The sequence below is a fragment of the Haematobia irritans genome, chromosome 3 (genome assembly GCF_050003625.1).
Source record: "Haematobia irritans isolate KBUSLIRL chromosome 3, ASM5000362v1, whole genome shotgun sequence".
Taxonomy (NCBI): domain Eukaryota; kingdom Metazoa; phylum Arthropoda; class Insecta; order Diptera; family Muscidae; genus Haematobia; species Haematobia irritans.
In genome coordinates, this window is record NC_134399.1 from 25,584,229 (window position 1) to 25,610,926 (window position 26,698).

Here is a 26,698-nt window from a genome sequence, read left to right on the forward strand (position 1 = left end):
CCTTGTCATTGAGCTTAACATGGAATCGGGCAGCACTCAGTGATAAGAGAGAAGTTCACCACTGTGGTATCACAATGGACTGAATAGTCTAAGTGAGCCTGATACATCGGGCTGCCACATAACCTAACCTAACCTACTACAACACAAAATACCGACAAATGGAGACTTTGATACTCTGGCCTAAACCAAAATTTAAATTTTTTAAAGGTATTGATTTTATAGAAAATTTTTTCCAAATTTTTTTCTATAGAAAATTTTGTCAACATTTTATTTCATTAGAAAATTTTGTCAAAATTTTATTTCAATAGAAAATTTTTATTTCTATAGAAAATTTTATAAAAATTTTATTTCTATAGAAAACTTTGTCAACATTTTATTTATATAGAAAATTTTGTCACAGTTTTATTTCATTAGAAAATTTTGTCAAAATTTTATTTCTATAGAATATTTTGTCAAAATTCTATTTCTATAGAAAATTTTTTAAAAATTTTATTTCTACAGAAGATTTTGTCAAAATTTTAATTCTATAGAAATTTTTGAGAAAATTTTATTTCTATAGAAGATTTTGTCAAAATTTAATTTCTGTAGAACATTTTGTCTTTTAAATTGCAAGATAGTAGTTTAATATATACCACATATATTAAACTAAAAAAGGCCGATTAAATACGTATATAATAAAGTTTGACAATGTTTTCTATAGATATAAAATTCTGAGAAAAGTTTATATAGAAATAAAATTTTGACAAAATAAAACTTTGACAACTTTTTCTATAGAAGTAAAATTTGGAAAAAATTTTCTATAGAAATAAAATTTTAACAAAATTTTCTATAGAAATAAAATTTTGTCAAAATTTTCTATAGAAATAAAAATTTGACAAAATTTTCTAAAGAAATAAAATGCTGACAAAATTTTCTATAGAAATAACAAGCCAAATCGGGGGATCGGTTTATATGGGGGCTATATATAATTATGGACCGATGTGGACCAATTTTTGCACGGTCAGTAGAGAACATATACCAATACCATGTACCAAATTTCAGCCGGATCGGATGAAATTTGGTTCTCTTAGAGGCTCCGCAAGCCCAATCGGGGGATCGGTTTATATGGGCTCTATATATAATTATGGACCGATGTGGACCAATTTTTCCATGGTTGTTAGAGACCATATACTAACACCATGTACCAAATTTCAGCCGGTTCGGATGAAATTTGGTTCTCTTAGAGGCTCCGCAAGCCAAATCGGGGGATTGGTTTATATGGGGGCTATATGTAATTATGGACCGATATGGACCAATTTTTGCATGGTTGTTAGAGACCATATACTAACACCATGTAACAAATTTCAGCCGGATCGGATGAAATTTGCTTCTCTTAGAGCAATCGTAAGCCAAATTTGGGGGTCCGTTTATATGGGGGCTATACGTAAAAGTGGACTGATATGGACCAATTTGTGCGTGGTGTTTGGAGACCATATACTAACACCACGTACCAAATTTCAGCCGGATCGGCTGAAAGTTGCTTCTCTTAGAGCAATCGCAAGCCAAATTTGGGGGTCCGTTTATATGGGGGCTATACGTAAAAGTGGACCGATATGGCCCATTTGCAATACCGTCCGACCTACATCAATAACAACTACTTGTGCCAAGTTTCAAGTCGATAGCTTGTTTCGTTCGGAAGTTAGCATGATTTCAACAGACGGACGGACGGACGGACATGCTCAGATCGACTCAGAATTTCATCACGACCCAGAATATATATATATATATATATATATATATATATATATATATATATATATATATATATATATATATATATATATATATATATATATATATATATATATATATATATATATATATATATATATATATATATATATATATATATATATATATATATATATATATACAAACGGAATGACAAAGTTAATATACCGCTATCCTATGGTCCACATCGGCCCATAATTGTATATAGCCCCCATACAAACCGATCCCCAGATTTGACCTCCGGAGCCTATTAGAGGAGCAAAAATCATCCAATCGGATTGAAATTTGGTACGTGATGTTAGTATGCCAAAATTGGTCCGTATCGGTCTATAGTTATATGTAGCCGATCCCCAATCACACAAAAATTGGTCCATTTCGGTTCATAATCATGGTTTCCTCTCGGCTCAAAAATAATCTACCAAAATTTTATTTATATAGAAAATTTTGTCAACATTTTATTTTTATGGAAAATTTTGTCAAAATTTTATTCCTATAGAAAATCTTGTCAAATTTTATTTCTATGGAAAATTTTGGCAAAATTTTATTTCTGTAGAAAATTTTGTAAAAATTTTATTTCTATAGAAATTTTTTTCCAAATTTTATTTCTATAGAAATTTTTTTCCAAATTTTACTTCTATAGAAAATATTGTCAAAATTTTATTTTGTCAACATTTTATTTCTATAGAAATTTTAAACTTAATTATATACGTATTTAATCGGCCTTTTTAGTTTAATATATACCACGTATGGTTTATGTGGTATATATTACGGTTTTAGGAAGTTTTAAGATACCTTGTCATCGGCAAGTGTTACCGCAACCCAAGTAATTCGATTCTGGGTGACAGTGTTCATCAGAAGTTTCTACGCAATTCATTGTGGAGGGTACATAAGCTTCGGCCTGGCCGAACCTACGGCCGTATATACTTGCTTATTCTAGTGAAGAGTACTACATTTTTTCCAGAGTTCACACCCAATCCAAATCAGTCTGAAACACTGGAATTTACACTGGCATCCTTTTCCATCATAGCTAAGTTCTTGTATACATGGGAATGCTAAAAAATGTTGCCACAGTTGGTAGAAATCTATCGAAAAATGGATAGTTTTTTTCCGCTTAGTATAATTTTAAATGTTTTGGTAGACTTTTCAAAATTCTACTCTCCAACTAAGAGGTAATTCATAATAAGAAATAGAATTTTGAATAAATTTCTATAGAAATAAAATTTCGGCAGAATTTTCTAGGGAAATAAAATTTTGACAAAATTTTCTATGGAAATAAAATTTCGACAAAATTTGCTTTATAAATAAAATTTTGACAAAATTTGCTATACAAATAAAATTTTGACAAAATTTGCTATACAAATAAAATTTTGAAAAAAGTTTTTTATAAAAAAATTTACAAAATTTTCTATAGAAATAAAATTTTGAAAAAATTTTCCATAAAAATACAATTTTGACAAAATTTATATAGAAATAAAATTTTGACAAAATTTATATAGAAATAAAATTTTGACAAAATTTTCTATAGAAATAAAAATTTGACGAAACTTTCTATAGAAATAAAATTTGAACAAAATTTTCTATAGAAATAAAATCTTGACAAAATTTGCTATAGAAATAAAATTTTGACAAAATTTTCTATGGAAATAAAATTTTGACAAAAAATTTTATAAAAAAAAAATACAAAATTTTCTATAGAAATAAAATGTTGACAAAATTTTTTATAGAAATTTTGACAAAAATTTCTATAGAAATAAAAATTTGACATAATTTTCCATAAAAATACTATTTGGACAAAATTTCTATAGAAATAAAACTTTGACAAAATTTTCTATAGAAATAAAACTTTGACAAAATCTTCTATAGAATTAGAATTTGAACAAAATTTTCTATAGAAATACAATTTTGACAAAATTTTTTATAGAAATAAAATTTTGTCAAAATTTTCTGTAGAAATAAAAATTAGACGAAATTTTCTATAGAAATAAAATTTGAACAAATTTTCTATAGAAATAAAATATTGACAAAAATTGCTATAAAAATACAATTTTGGCAAAATTTTCTATGGAAATAAAATTTCGACAAAATTTTGTATAGAAATAAAATTTTGAATTTGCTATACAAATAAAATTTTGACAAAAATTTTTATAAAAAAAAATTTACAAAATTTTCTATAGAAATAAAATGTTGACAAAATTTGCTATACAAATAAAATTTTGACAAAAATTTTTATAAAAAAAATTTACAAAGTTTTCTATAGAAATAACATTTTTACAAAATTTTCTACAGAAATTTTGAAAATTTTCGTTAGAAATGTTGACAAAATTTTCTATGGAAATAAAATTATGCAAAAGTTTTTATAAAAAAACTTGACAAAATTTTCTATAGAAATAAAATTTTGACAAAATTTTCCATAAAAATAAAACTTTGACAAAATTTTCTATAGAAATAAAATTTTGACAAAATTTTCCATAAAAATAAAACTTTGACAAAATTTTCTATAGAAATAAAATTTGAACAAAATTTTCTATAGAAATACAATTTTGACAAAATTTTCTATAGAAATACAATTTTGACAAAATTTTCTATAGAAATAAAATGGTGACAAAATTTTCTATAGAAATAAAATTTTGACAAAATTTTCTATAGAAATAAAAATTTGACAAAATTTTCTATAGAAATAAAATTTGAACAACATTTTCTATAGAAATAAAAGTTTGACAAAATTTTGTATGTAAATACAATTTTGACAACAATTTTCTATAGAAATATAATTTTGACAAAATTTTCTATAGAAATACAATTTTGACAAAATTTTCTATAGAAATGCAATTTTGCAAAATAAGTTTTTTTTTTAGTTTTTTTTTAAATTTTCTCCAAATTTTGGTAGAGTATTTTTGGCTGGCTTTACTTAATAAAATTATATTTTTATTTATTAAAAATATATTTTATTTTGTAATAATAAATTTACTAATGGCTAATTAATTAGTAATAAATTACTTATTTAACTTGGGCACTTGTTTTTCAAATTTCACAAAAAAAAAAATATTTTCTGAATTCCATATTCGACCAAACTGAATTTCGTGTCTCTCAAACGTGATTGGCATAAATAAATTTTGTTTATATATTCCCCTGTTTTCATTGTTGACCTTTCAACCACAAAAACGGAAAACTGGGTCCATCTCATCCATATTGAGTTAATTGTGTGCCACTGCCTTTGATTGATTATGCATTCATAGCCGTTTCATTCGATGGCTCCATGTCTGAAACATCTGTAATGTAATAAATTCGATGGTAGTGAAATGTGTTCTATATTCTATAGAATTTTCCATCACGAATGTGTCTCTGATTTGTATGGAGATACAAGAAAACTGCGGTTTCGTGCATTACTTTCATTTTGCTTACAACAAAAAAAATCTATCAACGCTACATAGCTGGTGGCAAATGGAAGTTGACTTATTGAAAATTGGAAAACTTTTTCATTTCGCAAGTAATATAGAGTGGAAAAACACGAATATTATGAACAGAATATTAAATCAGAATATTGAGAAAACAATAAGTAAAAAATGTCAACAAATGCTATAGAACTTCTTCGGACTACCGGAAAACTTTAAGAGTGAAAACAAAAAATATTTTTGTAAATGGCCAAAGACAGATGATGTCAATATAATGTGGAAACTTTGCAATAACAAATATTGAAGTACATTTAACTGTCATTAGTCACAAATCCAATGGCAATTTCGATTAGGCAAAAACATTTCAGTGTTGTGGCTCCGCAAATTATGATCCGCAAAAAAGATTAGCAAATCTGGAACATCTCTATCGCACATTTTCTTTGTCTTTATGTATAAGAAACCATTAACAATATTTGGAGAAGTCTAGGAAACTAATTGTTACGACAAATAGTATGTCGGTCTTTGTTCGAAAAAATTGGTCAAATTAAATTTTTTTTAACACGGTCCTTCTAGGTCCAAAATATTGATGCCACTCTGTTAAAATTTTGGAAAAAAAATAATTCTAAGGTCTGGTGGATTATTAGAGATATTCGCCCAGCAGTTAAACAAAATTTCATACATTCGAGGTGATCAACTTTCAATGCCCAAGGGACCTGTTAGGGACTCCTAGCAGGTACCTTGCAAAATTACAGCAAAAGTTATTAAAATTATGTCGAAAAGAAAATTTTGTAAATTTTTATTTCCATGAAAAATGTTAACAAAATTTTATTCCTAGAAAAAATTTTCTCAAAATTTGATCCCTTAAAAAAATTGTCAATATTTTTTCCTAGAGAAAAAGCTGTCAACATTCTATGCTATAGAAATCACAATGGACTGAATAGTTTAAGTAAGCCTGAAATTAAATCGGGCTGCCACTTTAACCTATAACCTATTTAATAGAAAATTTTGTCAAAATTTTATTTTTATAGAACATTTTGTAAATTCTTTTTGTATAGAAAATTTTGTCAAAATTTTATTTCTATAAAAAATTTTGTTAAATTGGTTTTCTATAGAAAATTTTTTCAAAATTTTTTTCCTAGGGAAAATCTTGTCAAAATCTTAGAAAATTTTGTCAAAATTTTATTTCTATAAAAAATTTTGTCAAAATTTTTTTTCTATAAAAAATTTTGCTCAAATTTTATTTCTATAGAAAGTTTTGTAAAAATTTTATTTCTATAGAAAGTTTTGTAAAAATTTTATTTCTATTGAAAATTTTGTCAAAATTTTTGTCCTATAGAAAATTTTGTCAACATTTTATTCCTACAGCAAATTTCTTCAACATTTTATGCTATAGAAAATTTTATCAAAATTTTATTTCTTTAGAAAATTTTGTCAAAGTTTGTTTTCTATAATTTTATTCCTAGACAAAATGTTGTCAAAATTTTGTCAACGTTTTATCCTATAGAAAATTTTGTGTATATTTTATTCCTATAGAAAAATTTCTCAAAATTTTATTCTTAGTGAAAATTTTGTCAAAATATTATTTCGATAAACAATTTTGTCTGAAACTAAATCGGGCTGCCACTTTAACCTATAACCTATGTAGGTTAGGTTAGGTTAGGTGGCAGCCCGATGTATCAGGCTCACTTAGACTATTCAGTCCATTGTGATACCACATTGGTGAACTTCTCTCTTATCACTGAGTGCTGCCCGATTCCATGTTAAGCTCAATGACAAGGGACCTCCTTTTTATAGCCGAGTCCGAACGGCGTTCCACATTGCAGTGAAACCACTTAGAGAAGCTTCGAAACCCTCAGAAATGTCACCAGCATTACTGAGGTGGGATAATCCACCGCTGAAAAACTTTTTGGTGTTCGGTCGTAGCAGGAATCGAACCCACGACCTTGTGTATGCAAGGCGGGCATGCTAACCATTGCACCACGGTGGCTCCCTATATAACCTATGTAATAGAAAATTTTGTCAAAATTTTATTTTTATAGAAAATTTTGTAAATTCTTTTTGTATAGAAAATTTTGTCAAAATTTTATTTCTATAAAAAATTTTGTTAAAGTTTGTTTTCTATAGAAAATTTTGTCAAAATTTTATTCCTAGAGAAAATGTTGTCAAAATTTTATTCCTAGAGAAAATGTTGTCAAAATTATATTTCTATAGAAAATTTTGTCAAAATTCTCTGTTGGTTAAGTTACACTTGTAGTTTAGTCAATGCATGGCTTTAAGCTGAGATCAAAAACAACAATAAAATTTTATTTCTGTAAAAAATGTTGCTCAAATTTTATTTCTGTTGAAAATTTTGTGAAAAATTTTGTCCTAGAGAAAAATTTGTCAACATTTTATTCCTACGGCAAATTTCGTTAACATTTTATGCTATAGAAAATTTGTCAAAATCCTATTTCTTTAGAAAATTTTGTCAAAATTTTATTTATTTAGAAATTTTTGTCAAAATTTTATTTCTTTAGAAAATTTTGTCATCGTTTTATTTCTTTAGAAAATTTTGTCAAAATTTTATTTCTTTAGAAAATTTTGTCAAAATTTTATTTCTTTAGAAAATTTTGTCAAAATGTTATTTCTTTAGAAAATTTTGTCATCGTTTTATTTCTTTAGAAAATTTTGTCACAGTTTGTTTTCTATAATTTTATTCCTAGAGAAAATGTTGTCAAAATTTGGTCCACGTTTTATCCTATAGAAAATTTTGTGTAAATTTTATTCCTATAGAAAAATTTTTCAAAATTTTATTCTTAAATAGCGAAAATTTTGTCAAAATTTTATTTCGATAAACAATTTTGTCAAAATTTTATTTCGATAGAAAATTTTGACAAAATTTCTGTCCTAGAGAAAATTTTGTAAACATTTTATTCCTAAAGAAAAAGTGGTCAATATTTTATGCTATAGAAAATTTTGTCACAATTTTATTCCTAGAGAAAATGTTGTTAAAATTTTGTCAACATTTTATCCTATAGAAATTTTTGTGCAAATTTTATTCCAATAGAAACAAGTGTATACGGCCGTAAGTTCAGCCAGGCCGAATCTTATGTACCCTCCACCATGGATTGCGTAGAAACTTCTACGAAAGACTGTCACCCACAATCGAATTACTTGGGTTGTGGTATCTTAAAACTTCTTAACATCGTTGTCTAAATTGTGAGTATGGGGGTCGCTCATATGGGGGCTATATAGAATTAACATATGAACTTGATATGGCCCAATTTTTGTGTGATTGGGGATCGATTTATCTGAGGGCTATATATAACTATAGACCGATATGGACCTCGTTAGGTATGGTTGTTAACGGCCATATACCAGCACAATGTACCAAATTTCAACTGACTCGGATGAAATTTGCTCCTCTAAGAGGTTTCAAAACCAAATCTCGGGATCGGTTTATATGGGGGCTATATATGATTATGGACTGATATGGACCACTTTTGGCATGGTTGTTATATATAATATACTACAACCACGTACCAAATTTCAAACAGATCGGATAAATTTCGCTTCTCCAAAAAGCACCGGAGGTCAAATCTTGGGATCGGTTTATATGGGGGCTATATATAATTATGGACTGATATGAACCAATTCCTGCATGGTTGTTGGATAACATATACTAACATCACGTACCAAATTTCAACCGAATTGGATGAATTTTGCTCTTCCAAGGGGCTCCGGAGGTCAAATCTGGACATCGGTTTATATGGGGCCTGTATATAATTATGGACCCATTTCGACCAATTTTTGCATGGGTGTTTGAGACCATATATTAACATCACGTACCAAATTTCAACTGAATCAGATGAATTTTGGTCTTCCAATAGGCTCCGGAAGTCAAATCTGGTGATCGGTTTACATGCGGGCTATATATAATTATTGCCCGATGTGGACCAATTTTTGCATGGTCATTAGAGACCATATACTTATATCATGTACTAAATTTCAGCCGAATCGGATGAAATTTGCTTGTCTTAGAGGCTCCGCAAGCCAAATCGGGGGATCGGTTTATATGGGGGCTATATATAATTATTGACCGATGTGGACCAATTCTTTCATGGTTGTTAGAGATCATATGCTGACACCATGTAACAAATTTCAGCCGAATTGGATTAAATTTGATTCTTTTAGAGGCTCCGCAAGCCAAATCGGGGCGTCGGTTTATATGGGGGCTATATATAAATATGTTATGGACCGATGTGGACCAATTTTTGCATGGTTGTTAGAGACCATATACTAACACCATGTACCAAATTTCAGCCGGATCGAATAAAATTTGTTTCTCTTATGCGCTTTGCAGACTATCAGTTATTCCGGACGACAGTGCTCGTGTCGAACATATCTCATATATTGTGCACATTATAAGTTAAGTCCGAAGGCATAATCGATACTGCTGCATATTTATGGGATCGATAACACATTTACCGATTATTTAATCATCGCCGACAAGTCGTATCGATCCGACACCCCGGAATAACTGATAGTCTGTAAAGCGCATTAGAGGATTCGCAAGCCAAATTTGGGAGTCCGTTTATATGGGGGCTATACGTAAAAGGGGACTTATATAGCCCATGTACAATACCATCCGACCTACATCAATAACAACTACTTGTGCCAAATTTCAAGTCGATAGCTTGTTTCGTTCGGAAGTTAGCGTGATTTCAACAGACGGACGGACGGAAATGCTTAGATCGACTCAGAATTTCACCACGACCCAGAATATACATACTTTATGGGGTCTTAGAGCAATATTTCGATTACAAACGGAATGACAAAGTTAATATACCCCATCCTCCACCATAAGATGGTTATAATAAATGGGATGGGATGGTATAAAAATTTTCAAAATTTTTATTCGTAGAGAATATTTTGTCAAAATTTTATTTCGATAGAAAATTTTTGTCAATTTTTTTTTTTCGATAGAAAATTTGGACAAAATTTTATTTGTATAGAAAATTTTGTCAACATTTAGTCTATAAAAAATGTTGTATTCTTTAAAGACATTTTTCTCAAACTTTTTTTCTAAAGAAAATTTTTTCAAAGTTTGTTTTCTATAGAAAATTTAGTCAAAATGTTATTCCTGTAGAATATTTTGTCAAAATTTTGTGAAACCATGTGTGGTTATGCGTGCTCACCTTCAAGTAAATCGAAAATTCCATTAAGATCCAGAAATATCGTATATTCAAAATTATGCGACCTAAAGCGAAATTTAGCTTGACTTGGTCTTTGCCAAAACAAAAAAAAAAAAAATACCAAATTCATTCAAAATTCCGAAAAATGTTTATTGGAATAACTTTTTTTCTATTCCATATCCTCAAGACACTTTATGAATGTTTAGTCAAATTTCCTGGTTTACTCATGCTGGTCTCTAACCACAGGTCCTCAATATAAACTTTTTACACTTCTTTCTTCCTTACATTGAAGTAAACTACTGCATTGGTATAAACTTAATTCCCCAAATTGCCAAACAACCTTTTGCAGGGATAGCAATTTGCAATTTTACTTATAAGCTCCATAAAACTATCCAAAAGGCTAGAGAGTACAATTGTTTTTATTAATTTCACAATGTTCAACTTTATAATTGTTTTTTTTTTGTTTTTGTAATTTAAAAAAAAATTAAATTTTTTTCTAAACTTGTTTATTTGGAGTAGGAAAAGTTTTAACGAGATTGCTAGCAATTTTAACAAATTCTTGTTTCAAAAGAAATCCCAATAAAAATTAACAACCTAACAAAACTTCAGTTTTTCCGTTTTTGCTCTGCGAATTTTTTGAGCTTATGTGTGGAAGAAATACAAAAAAAAAATGTTTATATCCATTGAAAAAGACTTTACAATTGTTACAAAGGACTACACTCACCTATACTCATACAAAACGACAGATAACGATATCATTTTTAATACAACTGTTGTAACACTCCTATTGTCACAGGACCAAAGGTTGGAAACAAAAAAAAACTGAAATGAAAAAGCGAAAAAAAAACAATTCCCAGTTATAAAATCCATTAAAAGAATTATGTTTGGCTTACCATTGTGTGGTTGTTGAATAATAAATCACAGTAAACTGGCTTCCATTTCCATTCCTCGAATGGGACAACTCCCTTAGCATTTCAGGATACTTTGGTACTTATGGGACAATTAGTAGTGTAATAGTAGTGGATGCAAGCAATAGCAGGATAATGGTGTTAAATAGTTGTTGCTGTTGCTTGCAAAACAGAAAGAGATTAATGATCCAGCACCTAGTGACTTCCATGGGGGAGAATGTGTTGGCAACAGAAATGTTGAAAAAAAGAGATAATAGCAAAGCTATGTAAGGGCGAATAATGAAATAAGTTTTTTGAATAGGTCCCATTTCGAGGAACATTTTAAACAGGATAATCTTCAAAATATTTCACACATTATCTAACTCTTGAAATTGCTTGGAGATTTTTAGAATATTTTATAAAATAGAATTATTTAAATTTTATAAAATATAACAAGTATATACGGCCGTAAGTTCGGCCAGGCCGAATGTACCCTCCACATTGGTTTGCGTAGAAACTTCAACGAAAGAATGTCGTCCACAATGGCTCTCTACGGTACGTAGAGAGCCAGATTTGAAATACGGGGGTCGCTTATATGATGGCTATATAGAATTATGCACTTGATATGGACCAATTTTTGTGTGATTGGGGATCGATTTATCTGAGGGCTATATATAACTATGGACCGATATGGACCTTGTTAGGCATGATTGTTAACGGCCATATACTAGCACAATGTACCAAATTTCAACTCACTCGGATGAAATTTGCTCCTCCAAGAGGCTCCAAAACCAAATCTCGGGATCGGTTTATATGGGGGCTATATATGATTATGGACTGATATCGACCACTTTTGGCATGGTTGTTAACTATCATATACTACCACCACGTACCAAATTTCAACCACATCGGATGAATTTTGCTTCTCCAAAAGGCACCGGAGGTCAAATCTGGCGATCGGTTTATATGGGAGCTATATATAATTATGGACTGATAGGAACCAATTCCTGCATGGTTATTGGATACAATATACTAACATTACGTACCAAATTTCAACCGAATGGGAAGAACTTTGCTCTTCCAAGGTGCTCCGGGGGTCAAATCTGGGGATCGGTTTATATGGGGCCTATATATAATTATGGACCGATATCGACCAATTTTTGCATGGGTATTTGAGGACATATATTAACATCACGTACTAAATTTCAACTGAATCAAATGAATTTTGGTCTTCCAAGAAGCTCCGGAGGTCAAATCTGGTGATCGGTTTATATGGGGACTATATATAATTATGGACCGATATGCATAGTCATTAGATACCATATACTAACATCATGTACCAAATTTCAGCCGGATCGGATGAAATTTGCTTCTCTTAGAGGCTCCGCAAGCCAAATCGGGGGATCGGTTTATATGGGGGCTATATATAATTATGGACCGATGTGAGCCAATTTTTGCATGGTTGTTAGAGACGATAGACTAACACCATGTACGAAATTTCAGCCGGATCGGATGAAATTTGCTTCTCTTAGAGGCCTCGCAAGCCAAATTTGGGGGTCCGTTTATATGAGGGCTATACGTAAAAGTGTACCGATATGGCCCATTTGCAGTACCATCCGACCTACATCAATAGCAACTACTTGTGCCAAGTTTCAAGTCAATAGCTTATTTCGTTCGGAAGTTAGCGTGATCTCAACAGACGGACGGACGAACGGACATGCTCAGACCGACTCAGAATTTCACCACGACCCAGAATATATATACTTTATTTGGTCTAAGAGCAATATTTCGATGTGTTACAAACGGAATGACAAAGTTAATATACCCCCCACCCTATGGTGGCGGTTATAATAAAAAGGAGGATGAACATAAAGCAATTCACACATCATACAAACGTCTCCCGGCAAAATGCTCTCATAAAAATTTAATGACAAATTGGGACCTTTTATATTCCGCCATATGGTGGGAGGTCATCCATCATTTAATTAATTGTCGAAATATTGATCCAATTCACTATAAAGTTCATACGTCTTTGGTCGAATTGGTAGAAATCTGAGTAGATCTAGCGATGTCCGCCAGTAGATTCATCCGCAAGACCGTCTCCCAGATTTCACTCCTGGAGGAGTAAAGTTCATCCGATTATAAATCATTAAAATATTGGTCTCATTCCCCATAAAGCATATACTAGGCCGTTCCCCATAAAATACATTCTAGGTCGTGATGAAATTTTGAGTCGATTTCCGTCCGTCGGTTCATCCGTAATCCCGTCTCCCAGATTTGACTTCTAGAAAATTTCATCCGATTATAAATCATTGAAATATTGATCCCCTTCCCCTTAAACTACATATATTTTTGGTCATAATGAAATTTTGAGTCCTTCTAGCGATGTCCTTTCGTATCTAAGTCCGCAAAACCATCACTCAGATTTAATTTCTGGAGCCTCCCGCAAGAGTAAAGTCAATCCTATTATAAATCATTGGAATATTGATCCCGTTCCCCATAAATTACATATTTTCTTGGTTGTGGTGAAGTCCTGAGTCGATGTCCAACCGTACGTCCATCCGCAAGACCTTCCACCACATGTTGAGTCTACAACCTCCTGGAGGAGCGCAGTTCATCTGCTTGTAAATCATTAAAATATTGACCCCATATATTCTTGGTCGTAACGAAATTCTGAGTCGATCTAGCGATGCCCGTCCCTACATCCATCCGCAAGACTGTCCCCCAAATTTGACTTCTGGAGCTTCCTGGAAGAGCAAAGTTCATATGATAATATATCATTGAAATCCCTGTTCCTTTGAATTACATACATTTTTGATCATAGTGAGATTTTGAGTCGTTCTAGTGATGTCCGCCCTTAGCTCCATCCGCAAGACTATCCTCCTCTAGATTTCGCTTCGGTAGCCTCCTAGAAGAGCAACGTTCATCCTATTAGAAATCATTGAAATACTGAATCCCTTTCCATAAAGTATATATTCTTGGTCGTGGTGAAATTCTGAGTCGATCGAACAATGTCCGTCCGTCCACAAGGCCGTTCCCCACGAGCCTCCTGATTATCATCTTACTCTCCTTGAGTAGTTCTTCAGGCTGTTGCCTGTCTGGGTCTCCTCGTAGTATTTTTGTCGTCTTTCCGACCATAGGATTGGTCCACATCGCTTTATGTGTCTCCATTCATCCAACTCGGCCTTCGTCGCCTCTAAGGGCTTTGCGTCCTCTAAGTTCATTTCCCTATGTGTCGTAGCTCTTATCGCCAGTTCATTTGCCTTTACGTTTCTTGTTATTACGGCATGCCCCGGTACCCATATGATGCGGATCCTGTAATCGGTGAAAACGTTTTGTGACCTAATGAAAATTTGAAGAAAATTTTACCAAAAAACTAACAAACACAAAATCTTATTTTGTACAATTTTATTTCTTTTTTTTTAAAATGTTATTTTTGTAGAAAATTTTATTTCTATAGAAAATTATGTAAAATGTTTATTTCTATAAAATTTTATTTCTATAAAAAATTTTGTCGAAATTTTATGTCTATAGAAAATTTTGTCAAAATTTAATTTTATATAAAATTTTATCAAAGTTTTATTTCTATAGAAAAATTTGTCAAAATTTTATTTCTATGGAAAATTTTGTCAAAATTTTATTTCTATGGAAAATTTTGTAAATTTTTTTTCTATAGAAAATTTTGTCAAAATTTTATTTCTATAGAAAATTTTGTCAAAATTTTATTTCTATAGAAAATTTTGTCAAAATTTTATTTCTATGGAAAATTTTGTAAATTTTTTTTCTATAGAAATTTTTTTTCTATTGAAAATTTTGTCAAAATTTTATTTCTATAGAAGATTTTGTCGAAATTTTATTTCTTTGGAAAATTCTGTCAAAATTTAATTTCTATCGAAAATTTTGTCAAATTTTTATTTCTATGGAAAATTTTGTCTAAATGTTATTTCTATAGAAAATTTTGTCAACACTTTATTTATATAGAAAATTTTGTCAAAAATTTATTTCTATAGAAATTTTGGTCATAATTTTATTTCTGTAGAAAACTTTGTCAACATTTTATTTCTATGGAAAATTTTGTAAAAATATTTCTATAGAAAATTTTGTCAAAATTTTATTTCTATGGAAAGTTTTGTCAAAATTTTATTTCTATGGAAAATTTTTTCAAAATTTTATTTCTATTGTCAAAATTTTATTTCTATAGAAAATATTGTCAACATTTTATTTCCATAGAAAATTTTGTCAAAATTTTATTTCTATGGAAAATTTTGTCAAAACTTTATTTCTATAGAAAATTTTGTCGAAACTTTTTCTATGGAAAATTTTGCCAATTTTTTTTTCTATAGAAAATTCTGTCAAAATTTTATTACTATCGAAAATTTTGTTAGTTTTTTTTTCTATAGAAAATTTTGTCAAAATTTTATTTCTATAGAAAATTTTGTCAAAATTTTATTTCTATGGAAAATGTTGTCAAAATTTTATTTCTATGGAAAATTTTGTCAAAATTTTATTTCTATGGAAAATTTTGTCAAAATTTTATTTCTATGGAAAATTTTGTCAAAATTTTATTTCTATAGAAAATTTTGTCAAAATTTTATTTCTATGGAAAATCTTGTCAAAATTTTATTTCTATAGAAAAATTTGTCAAAATATTATTTCTATATTAAATTTTATCAAAGTTGTATTTCTATAGAAAAATTTGTCAAAATTTTATTTGTATGGAAAATTTTGTCAAAATTTTATTTCTATGGAAAATTTTGTCAAATTTTTTTTTCTAAAGAAAAATTTGTCAACATTTTATTTAGATAGAAAATTTTGTCAAAATTTTATTTAGATAGAAAATTTTGTCAAAATTTCATTTCTATAAAAATTTTTGTCAAAACTTTATTGCTATAGAAAATTTTATTAAAATTTTATTTTTATGGAAAAATTTTGTCAAAATTTTATTTCTATAGAAAATTTTGTCAAAATTTTATTTAGATAGAAAATTTTGTCAGCATTTTATTTCTATAGAATATGTTGTCAAAATTTTATTTATATAGTAAATTTTGTCAAAATTTTATTTCTATAGAAAATTTTGTCGAAATTTTACTTCTATGGAAAATTTTGTCAAAATTTTATTTCTATGGAAAATTTTGTCAAATTTTTATTTCTATGGAAAATTTTGTCTAAATTTTATTTCTACAGAAAATTTTGTAAAAACTTTATTTAGATAGAAAATTTTGTCAAAATTTTATTTATATAGTAAATTTTGTCAAAATTTTATTTCTATAGAAAATTTTGTCGAAATTTTACTTCTATGGAAAATTTTGTCAAAATTTTATTTCTATGGAAAATTTTGTCAAATTTTTATTTCTATGGAAAATTTTGTCTAAATTTTATTTCTACAGAAAATTTTGTAAAAACTTTATTTCTACAAAAAAAAATTGTCAAAATTTTATTTCTATAGAAAATTTTGTCAAAACTTTATTTCTATAGAAAATTTTGTCAAAATTTTATTTCTATGGCAAATTTTGTCAAAATTTTATTTCTATATAAAATTTTGTAAAAACTTTATTTCTTCAAAAAAAAAAATTGTCAAAATTTTATTTATATAGAAAATTTAGTCAAAACTTTATTTCTATAGCAAATTTTGTCAAAATTTTATTTCTATAGGAAATTTTGTCAAAATTTTATTTCTATAGAAAATTTTGTCAAAATTTTATTTCTATATATAAATTTGACAAAATTTTATTTCTATGGAAAAGTTTGTCAAAATTTTATTTCTATTTGTCAAAACTGTATTTTGATAGAATTTTTATATATATGAAAATTTTATCAACATTTTTTTTTTTATAGAAAACTTTGTCAACTTTTTTTTCTATAGAAATTTTGTCAAAATTTTATTTTTATAGAAAATTTTGTCAAAATTTTATTTCTATAGAAAATTTTTTCAAAATTTTATTTCTATAGAAAATTTTGTCAATATTTTATTTTTATAGAAGCTTTTGTTAAAATGTTAGTTCTTTTGAAAATTTTGTCGAAATTTTATTTCTATGGAAAAATTTGCCAAAATTTTATTTCTATAGAAAATTTTGTCAAAATTTTATTTCTATAGAAATTTTTGTCATAATTTTATTTCTGTAGAAAACTTTGTCAACATTTTATTTCTATGGAAAATTTTGTAAAAATATTTCTATAGAAAATTTTGTCAAAATTTTATTTCTTTGGAAAATTTTGTCAAAATTTTATTTCTATAGAAAATTTTGTCAAAATTTTATTTCTATTGTCAAAATTTTACTTCTATAGAAAATATTGTCAACATTTTATTTCCATAGAAAATTTTGTCAAAATTTTATTTCTATAGAAAATTTTGTCAAAACTTTATTTCTATAGAAAATTTTGTCGAAACTTTATTTCTATGGAAGATTTTGCCAATTTTTTTTTCTATAGAAAATTCTGTCAAAATTTTATTACTATCGAAAATTTTGTTAATTTTTTTTCTATAGAAAATTTTGTCAAAATTTTATTTCTATAGAAAATTTTGTCAAAACTTTATTTCTATGGAAAATGTTGTCAAAATTTTATTTCTATGTAAAATTTTGTCAAAATTTTATTTCTATGGAAATTTTTGTCAAAAATTTATTTCTATAGAAAATTTTGTCAAAAATTTATTTCTATGGAAAATTTTGTCAAAATTTTATTTCTATGGAAAATTTTGTCAAAATTTTATTTCTATAGAAAATTTTGTCAAAATTTTATTTTTATGGAAAATTTTGTCAAAATTTTATTTCTATAGAAAATTTTGTCAAAATTTTATTTCTATAGAAAAATTTGTCAAAATATTATTTCTATATTAAATTTTATCAAAGTTGTATTTCTATAGAAAAATTTGTCAAAATTTTATTTGTATGGAAAATTTTGTCAAAATTTTATTTCTATGGAAAATTTTGTCAAAATTTTTTTCTATAGAAAAATTTGTCAAAATTTTATTTCTATGGAAAATTTTGTCAAAATTTTATTTCTATAGAAAATTTTGTCAAAATTTTATTTCTGTAGAAAATTTTGTCAACATTTTATTTAGATAGAAAATTTTGTCAAAATTTTATTTAGATAGAAAATTTTGTCAAAATTTCATTTCTATAAAAAATTTTGTCAAAACTTTATTTCTATAGAAAATTTTGTTAAAATTTTATTTTCATGGAAAACTTTTGTCAAAATTTTATTTTTATAGAAAATTTTGTCAAAATTTTATTTCTATAGAAAATTTTGTCAAAATTTTATTTAGATAGAAAATTTTGTCAAAATTTTATTTAAATAGAAAATTTTGTAAAAATTTTATTTATATAGTAAATTTTGTCAAAATTTTATTTCTATAGAAAATTTTGTCGAAATTTTATTTCTATGGAAAATTTTGTCAAAATTGTATTTCTATGGAAAATTTTGTCAAATTTTTATTTCTATGGAAAATTTTGTCTAAATTTTATTTCTATAGAAAATTTTGTAAAAACTTTATTTCTACAAAAAAAATTTGTCAAAATTTTATTTCTGTAGAAAATTTTGTCAAAACTTTATTTCTATAGAAAATTTTGTAAAAACTTTACTTCTGTTTGTTATTGTTGGCTTCTCTTCAATCGTTATTGTTGTTTTTGATCTCAGCTTAAAGCCATATTGACTAAACTACAAGTGTAGCTTAACCAACAGAGGAAAAGTATGCTTGTCAAATTTATTTGGGCAAAGCCCTATAGACTGCAAAATGGTTGGATGTACAGCTGTTTCGGAATTACCACATTCCTCATCAGCATCCTCTACTTGCAGCAAAACTATCAACCAATTATCAGAATAAATTCGGGTAATTCACTGAACCCAAAGTGAACTACACTTGAACCTTCCGAAAAAGGGGGTTTGATAGTCGGCTACTGCCTAAACAAGGAAGGTTCAAGTGTAGTTCACTTTGGGTTCAGTGAATTACCCGAATTTATTCTGATAATTGGTTGAGTTTTGCTGCAAGTAGAGGATGCTGATGAGGAATGTGGTAATTCCGAAACAGCTGTACATTCAACCATTTAGCAGTCTATAGGGCTTTGCCCAAATAAATTTGACAAGCATACTTTTCCTCTGTTGGTTAAGCTACACTTGTAGTTTAGTCAATGCATGGCTTTAAGCTGAGATCAAAAACAACAATAAAACTTTATTTCTATAAAAAATTTTGTCAAAATTTTATTTCTATAGAAAATTTTGTCAAAACTTTATTTCTATATTAAATTTTGTCAAAAATTTTTTTCTATAGAAAATTTTGTCAACTTTTTTTTCTATAGAAAATTTTTTTTTCGTTTTGTTTGTTATTGTTGGCTTCTCTTCAATCGTTATTGTTGTTTTTTTTTTTGATCTCAGCTTAAAGCCATGCATTGACTAAACTACAAGTGTAGCTTAACCAACAGAGGAAAAGTATGCTTGTCAAATTTATTTGGGCAAAGCCCTATAGACTGCAAGATGGTTGGATGTACAGCTGTTTCGGAATTACCACAATCCTCATCAGCATCCTCTACTTGCAGCAAAACTATCAACCAATTATCAGAATAACTTCGGGTAATTCACTCAACCCAAAATTTGTCAAATTTTTATTTTTATAGAAAATTTTGTAAAAATTTTATTTCTATATAAAATTTTGTCAAAATTTTATTTCTATATAAAATTTTGTCAAAATTTTATTTCTATATAAAATTTTGTCAAAATTTTATTTCGTTGGAAAAGTTTGTCAAAATTTTATTTCTATCGAAAAGTTTATCAAAATTTTATTTCAAAGAAAATTTTGTCAAAATTTTATTTCTATGGAAAATTTTGTCAAAATTTGACAGTAACACTCGTATTTTCTAAATTGAAGAATTTGTTGTATAAGAAGCCGATATCCACTTCGTTTATTAACAACAGTTTCCTGTATTCTCCTAATAAATTTTATCTTTAAAGTGCAGAGCAACCAAAAATCTAACTTTAATCCCTGTCTATAAATAGATTTTCCACCCTCCTAGAATTTATCCGATTTTTTTTTTCTTTAGCCAACAAACAAAATTGCCTAAGGAAGCAACAGACATGTGAACGTTTCATGTCTTTTCATATTAAATTTTTCCCTAGAAATGTTTCTCCTAGCATCAGCACAAACTAACAACACAAAAAGAATTAATCAACATGACAAAAAAATGCTAATGGAAGTCGACACCACCATAATGATTGAGGATTCAGTTGAGCTTGTTTTTTGTGGGACATGAAGCTCATTAGCATTCTTTCACTCTGTTTGATTTTCGCCACAATTTGTTTTGGGGATAAATGTAGACGAGTTAAGAGCTTCATTATCCTTTGGTTGTTTTGGGTATTCCTGGAATACTCCACAAAGCTTTACTCATAACGAAGTATGTATTGCGAAATGAAATATCACAACATTTATTTTTATCAGATTTTCATGGATTATATGATGGATTTCTCTAGGTTTATTTATTGAGTTGTCACTAAGGAAAGCCATTCTAAGCATTGATTATTTTGCGCAATGGAAATAAATCATAATTTTTTTATTGTTCTTGATTGAATGGAAATCAAGAACTTTTGATGAAGAAACTATTAAATGCTATAAAATATTCACAAATGAAGACTTAATTCAATTTCTGTGAACAATAGGCAATGATCAGTTTTGCTTATTTTTATTTTATGGTCAGATCTCGTAGGTAAAACTCAAGTATGGCAATAGAAAACTCACAACTCTTTTAGAAATTGAGAGTATATATCCCCCCACAATTGTTTGTGGTTAGCTACAGTATAACCAACTCACCATAATTTTTAAAATTATTTTTTAAATATTTTTTTGTATTATTTTCAATGTTTCAATCTTATCCAAATGACCCAATTCCTTTTTTTTTCACAGGACACCAAACAAGGATGAATTCGGTACACAGCGAGTCTACAAAAAAACCTCACCAAATTGCGTGCTCACCTTGTATTTGCCATCACGTGAAATAACTTTGTCTGGTACAACACCGTCGATATTGCGTGGCATTGTTTATGTCGATCCAAAGGCCATTCAAGGATATCGTGTCTATGCTCAATTGACATTGACATTTCGGTAAGTAATAAATTAACAAGAGTGGAAGAAAAAAAATAAATTCCATAGAGATATCAAAGTGCTAGAGGGAAAAAATAGGCACGATTGATATCAGGCATAAGTAAACAGGTATCAGTCTAAAAGATTATACAGAAAAAAAAAATGCTTTTGTGGAAGTCACAAAGAATATTTTCAAGAGAAACTGGTAACTACAACTCTTTAAGACTGTTACGTTAGGTTGGGTTCTAGAGGATGAGGCCAATCCTTAGAAAAGGGATTGGTTCCCACTTAGACCATATTGGTCCATTGTGATTCCTCTTAGTTGTTTTCTCTCCCCTTCATCAAGCAACGTGAGCTTTCGAAGTTTTCCATCCCGAAGCTTTGATGAAGTCAATTATATCCTTCAAATTATAGCTCCGTACATCGGTAACAACCTGAAAGAAAAAGGAACCCAGTACCTTGAAAATATATAAAGATAGCGGGGAGACATCTGTAACGATGATATTCGTTCCTCGTGCGCCTTCTTCAGCCAGCACATCAGCCTTCTCATTATCCATTATTCCATAATGTTCAGGTACCCAACACAGAGTAATATTTTGCTTTTCAGTGAGAGCTCTAAGGTCTCTACGACAACGGCTGACTACCTTTGACATTATATTCTGATTATACAAGGCCTTTATTGGCGTAGCTACCCATTATATAACCTCTAATCCCCAGCTCTTCGCAGTATATACCACTGTCAGTGCCTTCAACCTTGTTTGATCCATCTGTCAAATTTTCAAGTTTCCAAAATATATGCTCCATCCAAACCTTTAATCGATTTCAACGTGTCCTCATATACATGCTGAGTCGTCATAAAGTCTGTCCTGATATATTGCCCAACTGAAGCAACGAGTTCCCTGTGTCTGCATTCCGCTCTTCCGAGCGTGTCCAGGCTCTTGAGTCTTATGAGTATCACCTTAGCTATTTTCCTGATATGCAGATCAAGTGGGCAGGCTCCTGTCAGTACCTCCAGACTTGCGATGGCTGTTGTTCACATTGCACCAGTCATATAAATAAGGCCGTTATGTTCGTTCTGTTGAATTTCTGTACTTGATTCCGTTGGTTCGTAATGGTCCACAAGACATGCGTTTCGTGATGATCGGTGGATGTTGGGTGGATGGATCAACAAACCGAAGAGAATTCGATTTGTTGATAATTCGTCGTTGGTGAGAAATTCAGTCCGTTGATGATCAGTAGTGATGAGAACGTCGCTTTATCGATTGATGAGAAGTACGGTTCCTTGATAATTCACAGTTGGAGAGAAATTCGGTTCATTGGTGATGAGAACGTTGGTGTAATCAATAGAGGATCTCGGTTCGTCGATGTTCGGTATTTGATGATTCGTTGATAATTAGGCTCGACTGTGGTGGAACAGTAGGATCCAAGGTCTCTGTATTGCAGGAACTTTAGGCCCGAAGGTCTCTGTGATGCAACAGTTGACCCAAAGGTCTCCGTGGTGGATCAGTTAGACAAAAAGTCTATGTGGGCTCACTTAGACTATTCAGTCCATTGTGATACCACAGTGGTGAACTTCTCTCTTATCACTGAGTGCTGCCCGATTCCATGTTAAGCTCAATGACAAGGGACCTCCTTTTTATAGCCGAGTCCTAACGGCGTTCCACATTCCAGTGAAACCACTTAGAGAAGCTTTGAAACCCTCAGAAATGTCACCAGCATTACTGAGGTGGGATAATCCACAGCTGAAAAATTTTTTGGTGTTCGGTCGTGGCAGGAATCGAACCCACAACCTTGTGTATGCAAGACGGGCATTCTAACCATTGTGGCTCCCATGGGGGAACTGTAGGCCTGAAGATCTCTGAGTGAACCGTAGGCCCCAAGGCCTCTGTCGTGGAACAGAAGACCAGAAGGTCTCTATGGTGGTCTGAAGACTTCTGTGAGTAACACTAGGCCCGAAGGTCTCTGTGGTAGAACAGTAGGATCGAAGGTCTTTGTATTTGATTCCGATGGTTCGTAATGGTCCACCAGACGTGACATTCGTAGGTACCTACAAGTCTTCTAATAGCCTAACAACCGTATTCTCTTGCCAGTTTAGTCTGGAGTCGAACACAACTCCTAAGTACATGGCCGACTTTCTTAAAATTGTGGGTCCTTATACATGGTGGCTTTTCTCCCCCTAGTGAAAAGCTGTCATGATGAGGAGGTACAGTAATCAATTAAACGCCTCTTGTGTGAGTGTCCTACATTTTGTGTAAGTCGTAAGCGAATTTTAGGGGCACATAGCTTTAGATTACTGGCGGACCTGGAAAACGTTGACTTCAGCAGAGTCTGCTAATGTTTTTGGAACAATCAGGTTGAATCAACAGAAGAATTGAGAAGGTTCAATGGTAACCTTCCCAGCAAAAAAACCGATGCATTTTCGAACTGAACGGACTTGTTTTCTAAACCGGATTATTTCAATTTAGCGTAATAGGTACTTATTACAAATTCCAAGTGTGATGGTAAATCATGTAACGAAATTCAATGCCATCCATTGGGCTACAAACTTCAGGACTCGGTGGATGTGTTTCGACTGAAGGTAACAATTTGGACAACGACCAAGAGTTAGGTCCTATTAGTCGATCTGCAGACGGCTCGACAGGCTGCGATACCTGTTTCACTAGTCGGATCTTTCCTATAGTATCGACGTGGTCAGCTAAGCAAAGCAATTCCTGCAAATGGGTGCAAGAAAGTATTGAAGCTGGCAAAGGGGAACGATCGCCGGATGAGTTGATCGAAGATCGTTTGCCTCAGTTGCGAAAGACAGTTTTGTGATGGTTGTCATTAAGAAGAGAGCTGTGGAATGGTATGGTTCCAAAGTCTAAAATGGGGAAATTGAGAATGCAATATCTTGCTTCTACTCACAGGTGCTGTTTTTGGAACAATCAGGTTGAATCAACAGAAGAATTGAGAAGGTTCAATGATAACCTTCCCAGCAAAAAACCGATGCATTTTCGAACTGAACGGACGTGTTTTCTAAACCGGATTATTTCAATTTAGCGTAATAGGTACTTATTACAAATTCCAAGTGTGATGGTAAATCATGTAACGAAATTCAATGCCATCCATTGGGCTACAAACTTCAGGACTCGGTGGATGTGTTTCGACTGAAGGTAACAATTTGGACAACGACCAAGAGTTAGGTCCTATTAGTCGATCTGCAGACGGCTCGACAGGCTGCGATACCTGTTTCACTAGTCGGATCTTCCCTATAATATCGACGTGGTCAGCTAAGCAAAGCAATTCCTGCAAATGGGTGCAAGAAAGTCTTGAAGCTGGCAAAGGGGAACGATCGCCGGATGAGTTGATCGAAGATCGTTTGCCTCAGTTGCGAAAGACAGTCTTGTGATGGTTGTCATTAAGAAGAGAGCTGTGGAATGGTATGGTTCCAAAGTCTAAAATAGGGGAAATTGAGAATGCAATGTCTTGATTCTACTCACAGGTGCTGTTTTTGGAACAATCAGGTTGAATCAACAGAAGAATTGAGAAGGTTCAATGATAACCTTCCCAGCAAAAAAACCGATGCATTTACGAACTGAACGGACGTGTTTTCTAAACCGGATTATTTCAATTTAGCGTAATAGGTACTTATTACAAATTCCAAGTGTGATGGTAAATCATGTAACGAAATTCAATGCCATCCATTGGGCTACAAACTTCAGGACTCGGTGGATGTGTTTCGACTGAAGGTAACAATTTGGACAACGACCAAGAGTTAGGTCCTATTAGTCGATCTGCAGACGGCTCGACAGGCTGCGATACCTGTTTCACTAGTCGGATCTTCCCTATAATATCGACGTGGTCAGCTAAGCAAAGCAATTCCTGCAAATGGGTGCAAGAAAGTCTTGAAGCTGGCAAAGGGGAACGATCGCCGGATGAGTTGATCGAAGATCGTTTGCCTCAGTTGCGAAAGACAGTCTTGTGATGGTTGTCATTAAGAAGAGAGCTGTGGAATGGTATGGTTCCAAAGTCTAAAATAGGGGAAATTGAGAATGCAATGTCTTGATTCTACTCACAGGTGCTGTTTTTGGAACAATCAGGTTGAATCAACAGAAGAATTGAGAATGTTCAATGGTAACCTTCCCAGCAAAAAAACCGATGCATTTTCGAACTGAACGGACGTGTTTTCTAAAACGGATTACTTCAATTTAGCGTAATAGGTACTTATTAAAAATTCCAAGTGTGATGGTAGATCATGCAACGAAATTCAATGCCATCCAATGGGCTACCAACTTCAGGACTCGGTGGACGTGTTTCGACTGAAGGTAACAATTTGGACAATGACCAAGAGTTAGGCCCTATTAGTGGATCTGCAGACGGCTCGACAGGCTGCAATACCTGTTTCACTAGTCGGATCTTCCCTATGGTATCGACGTTGTCGGCTAAGCAATTCCTACAAATGGGTGCAAGAAACTCTTGAAGCTGGCAAAGGGTAACGATCGCCGGATGAGTTGATCGAAGATCGTTTGCCTCAGTTGCAAAAGACATTTTTGTGATGATTGTCATTAAGAAGAGAGCTGTGGAATGGTATGGTTCCAAAGTCTAAAATGGGGGAAATTGAGAATACAATCTCTTGCCTCTACTCACAGGCGCTGGACAAGTTCTCCCCGTACAAATTCGGGACGCCAAGGCTGCATGGTATAAAGGCCGATTTCAGTTATTCTCATTTGCGGACCAAAGGTCTATAGCTTGTTTTCAATTTTGATATTAATTGGTTAAGTTTGGGAAGGAGCCGCTTTGGAGTTAGTCGAGAAGAAGGCTAGACCTGGAGCACATGCATGGATACCTGCAAACCTCCTAATCCTGAAACTATATTAAACAAACTAAAAGAATTCAACCCAGATCTTTCAACCGCTGATTGGAAGATTGATCGTTTGCATCTAGTCAATACCCAGGACCGTGTAAGAGAAGGCTTTCTTACGACGGAGATACCGAAGATGAAGACATCAAAGAAGATGCGAGAGAAGGTTTGTGTAACCTCAAAATTCGCCAAAGTTGAACCGAGTGTTGCAGCGAAAGCCATCGAGATCTGTGATGACAGGTTATTCTTGATGACGCAATCAAAGCGGCTTATAATTTTTATGGCTTAACGTTCTACAACATAGATGTGGTTCTTATTCATGAATGATGAAATAAGAACTCAAACTTCAAACGATTGCAGTATACTGACTGGTGAAGATTTTAATCGAGCCTGTATCATTGCTGAAATCGAACTAAATATATTTCTGTTTCCTTCGTTGAACAATGCATACACTTCCCTAGTCAGTCTAGAAATAGCCAGAAGCAAATTTTGGTTAATTTCAGGCTACATGGGAAATGATTATGGGGTGAATATTACACAGGACACAGGTTCAGTTTATCGCCGATTAT

At 31.0% G+C, this 26,698-nt stretch overlaps 1 protein-coding gene across 1 annotated transcript in view; it reads left to right on the forward strand.

The window, feature by feature from the left end:
* LOC142230801 (uncharacterized) overlaps window positions 1–26,698 on the forward strand; it is a 125,973-nt gene that overhangs the window by 23,398 nt on the left and 75,877 nt on the right. Inside the window, exon 4 of the mRNA XM_075301426.1 lies at window positions 21,113–21,310. Within this exon, the coding sequence (XP_075157541.1) occupies window positions 21,113–21,310 (198 nt within the window). The remainder of the gene's footprint in view (window positions 1–21,112; window positions 21,311–26,698) is intronic.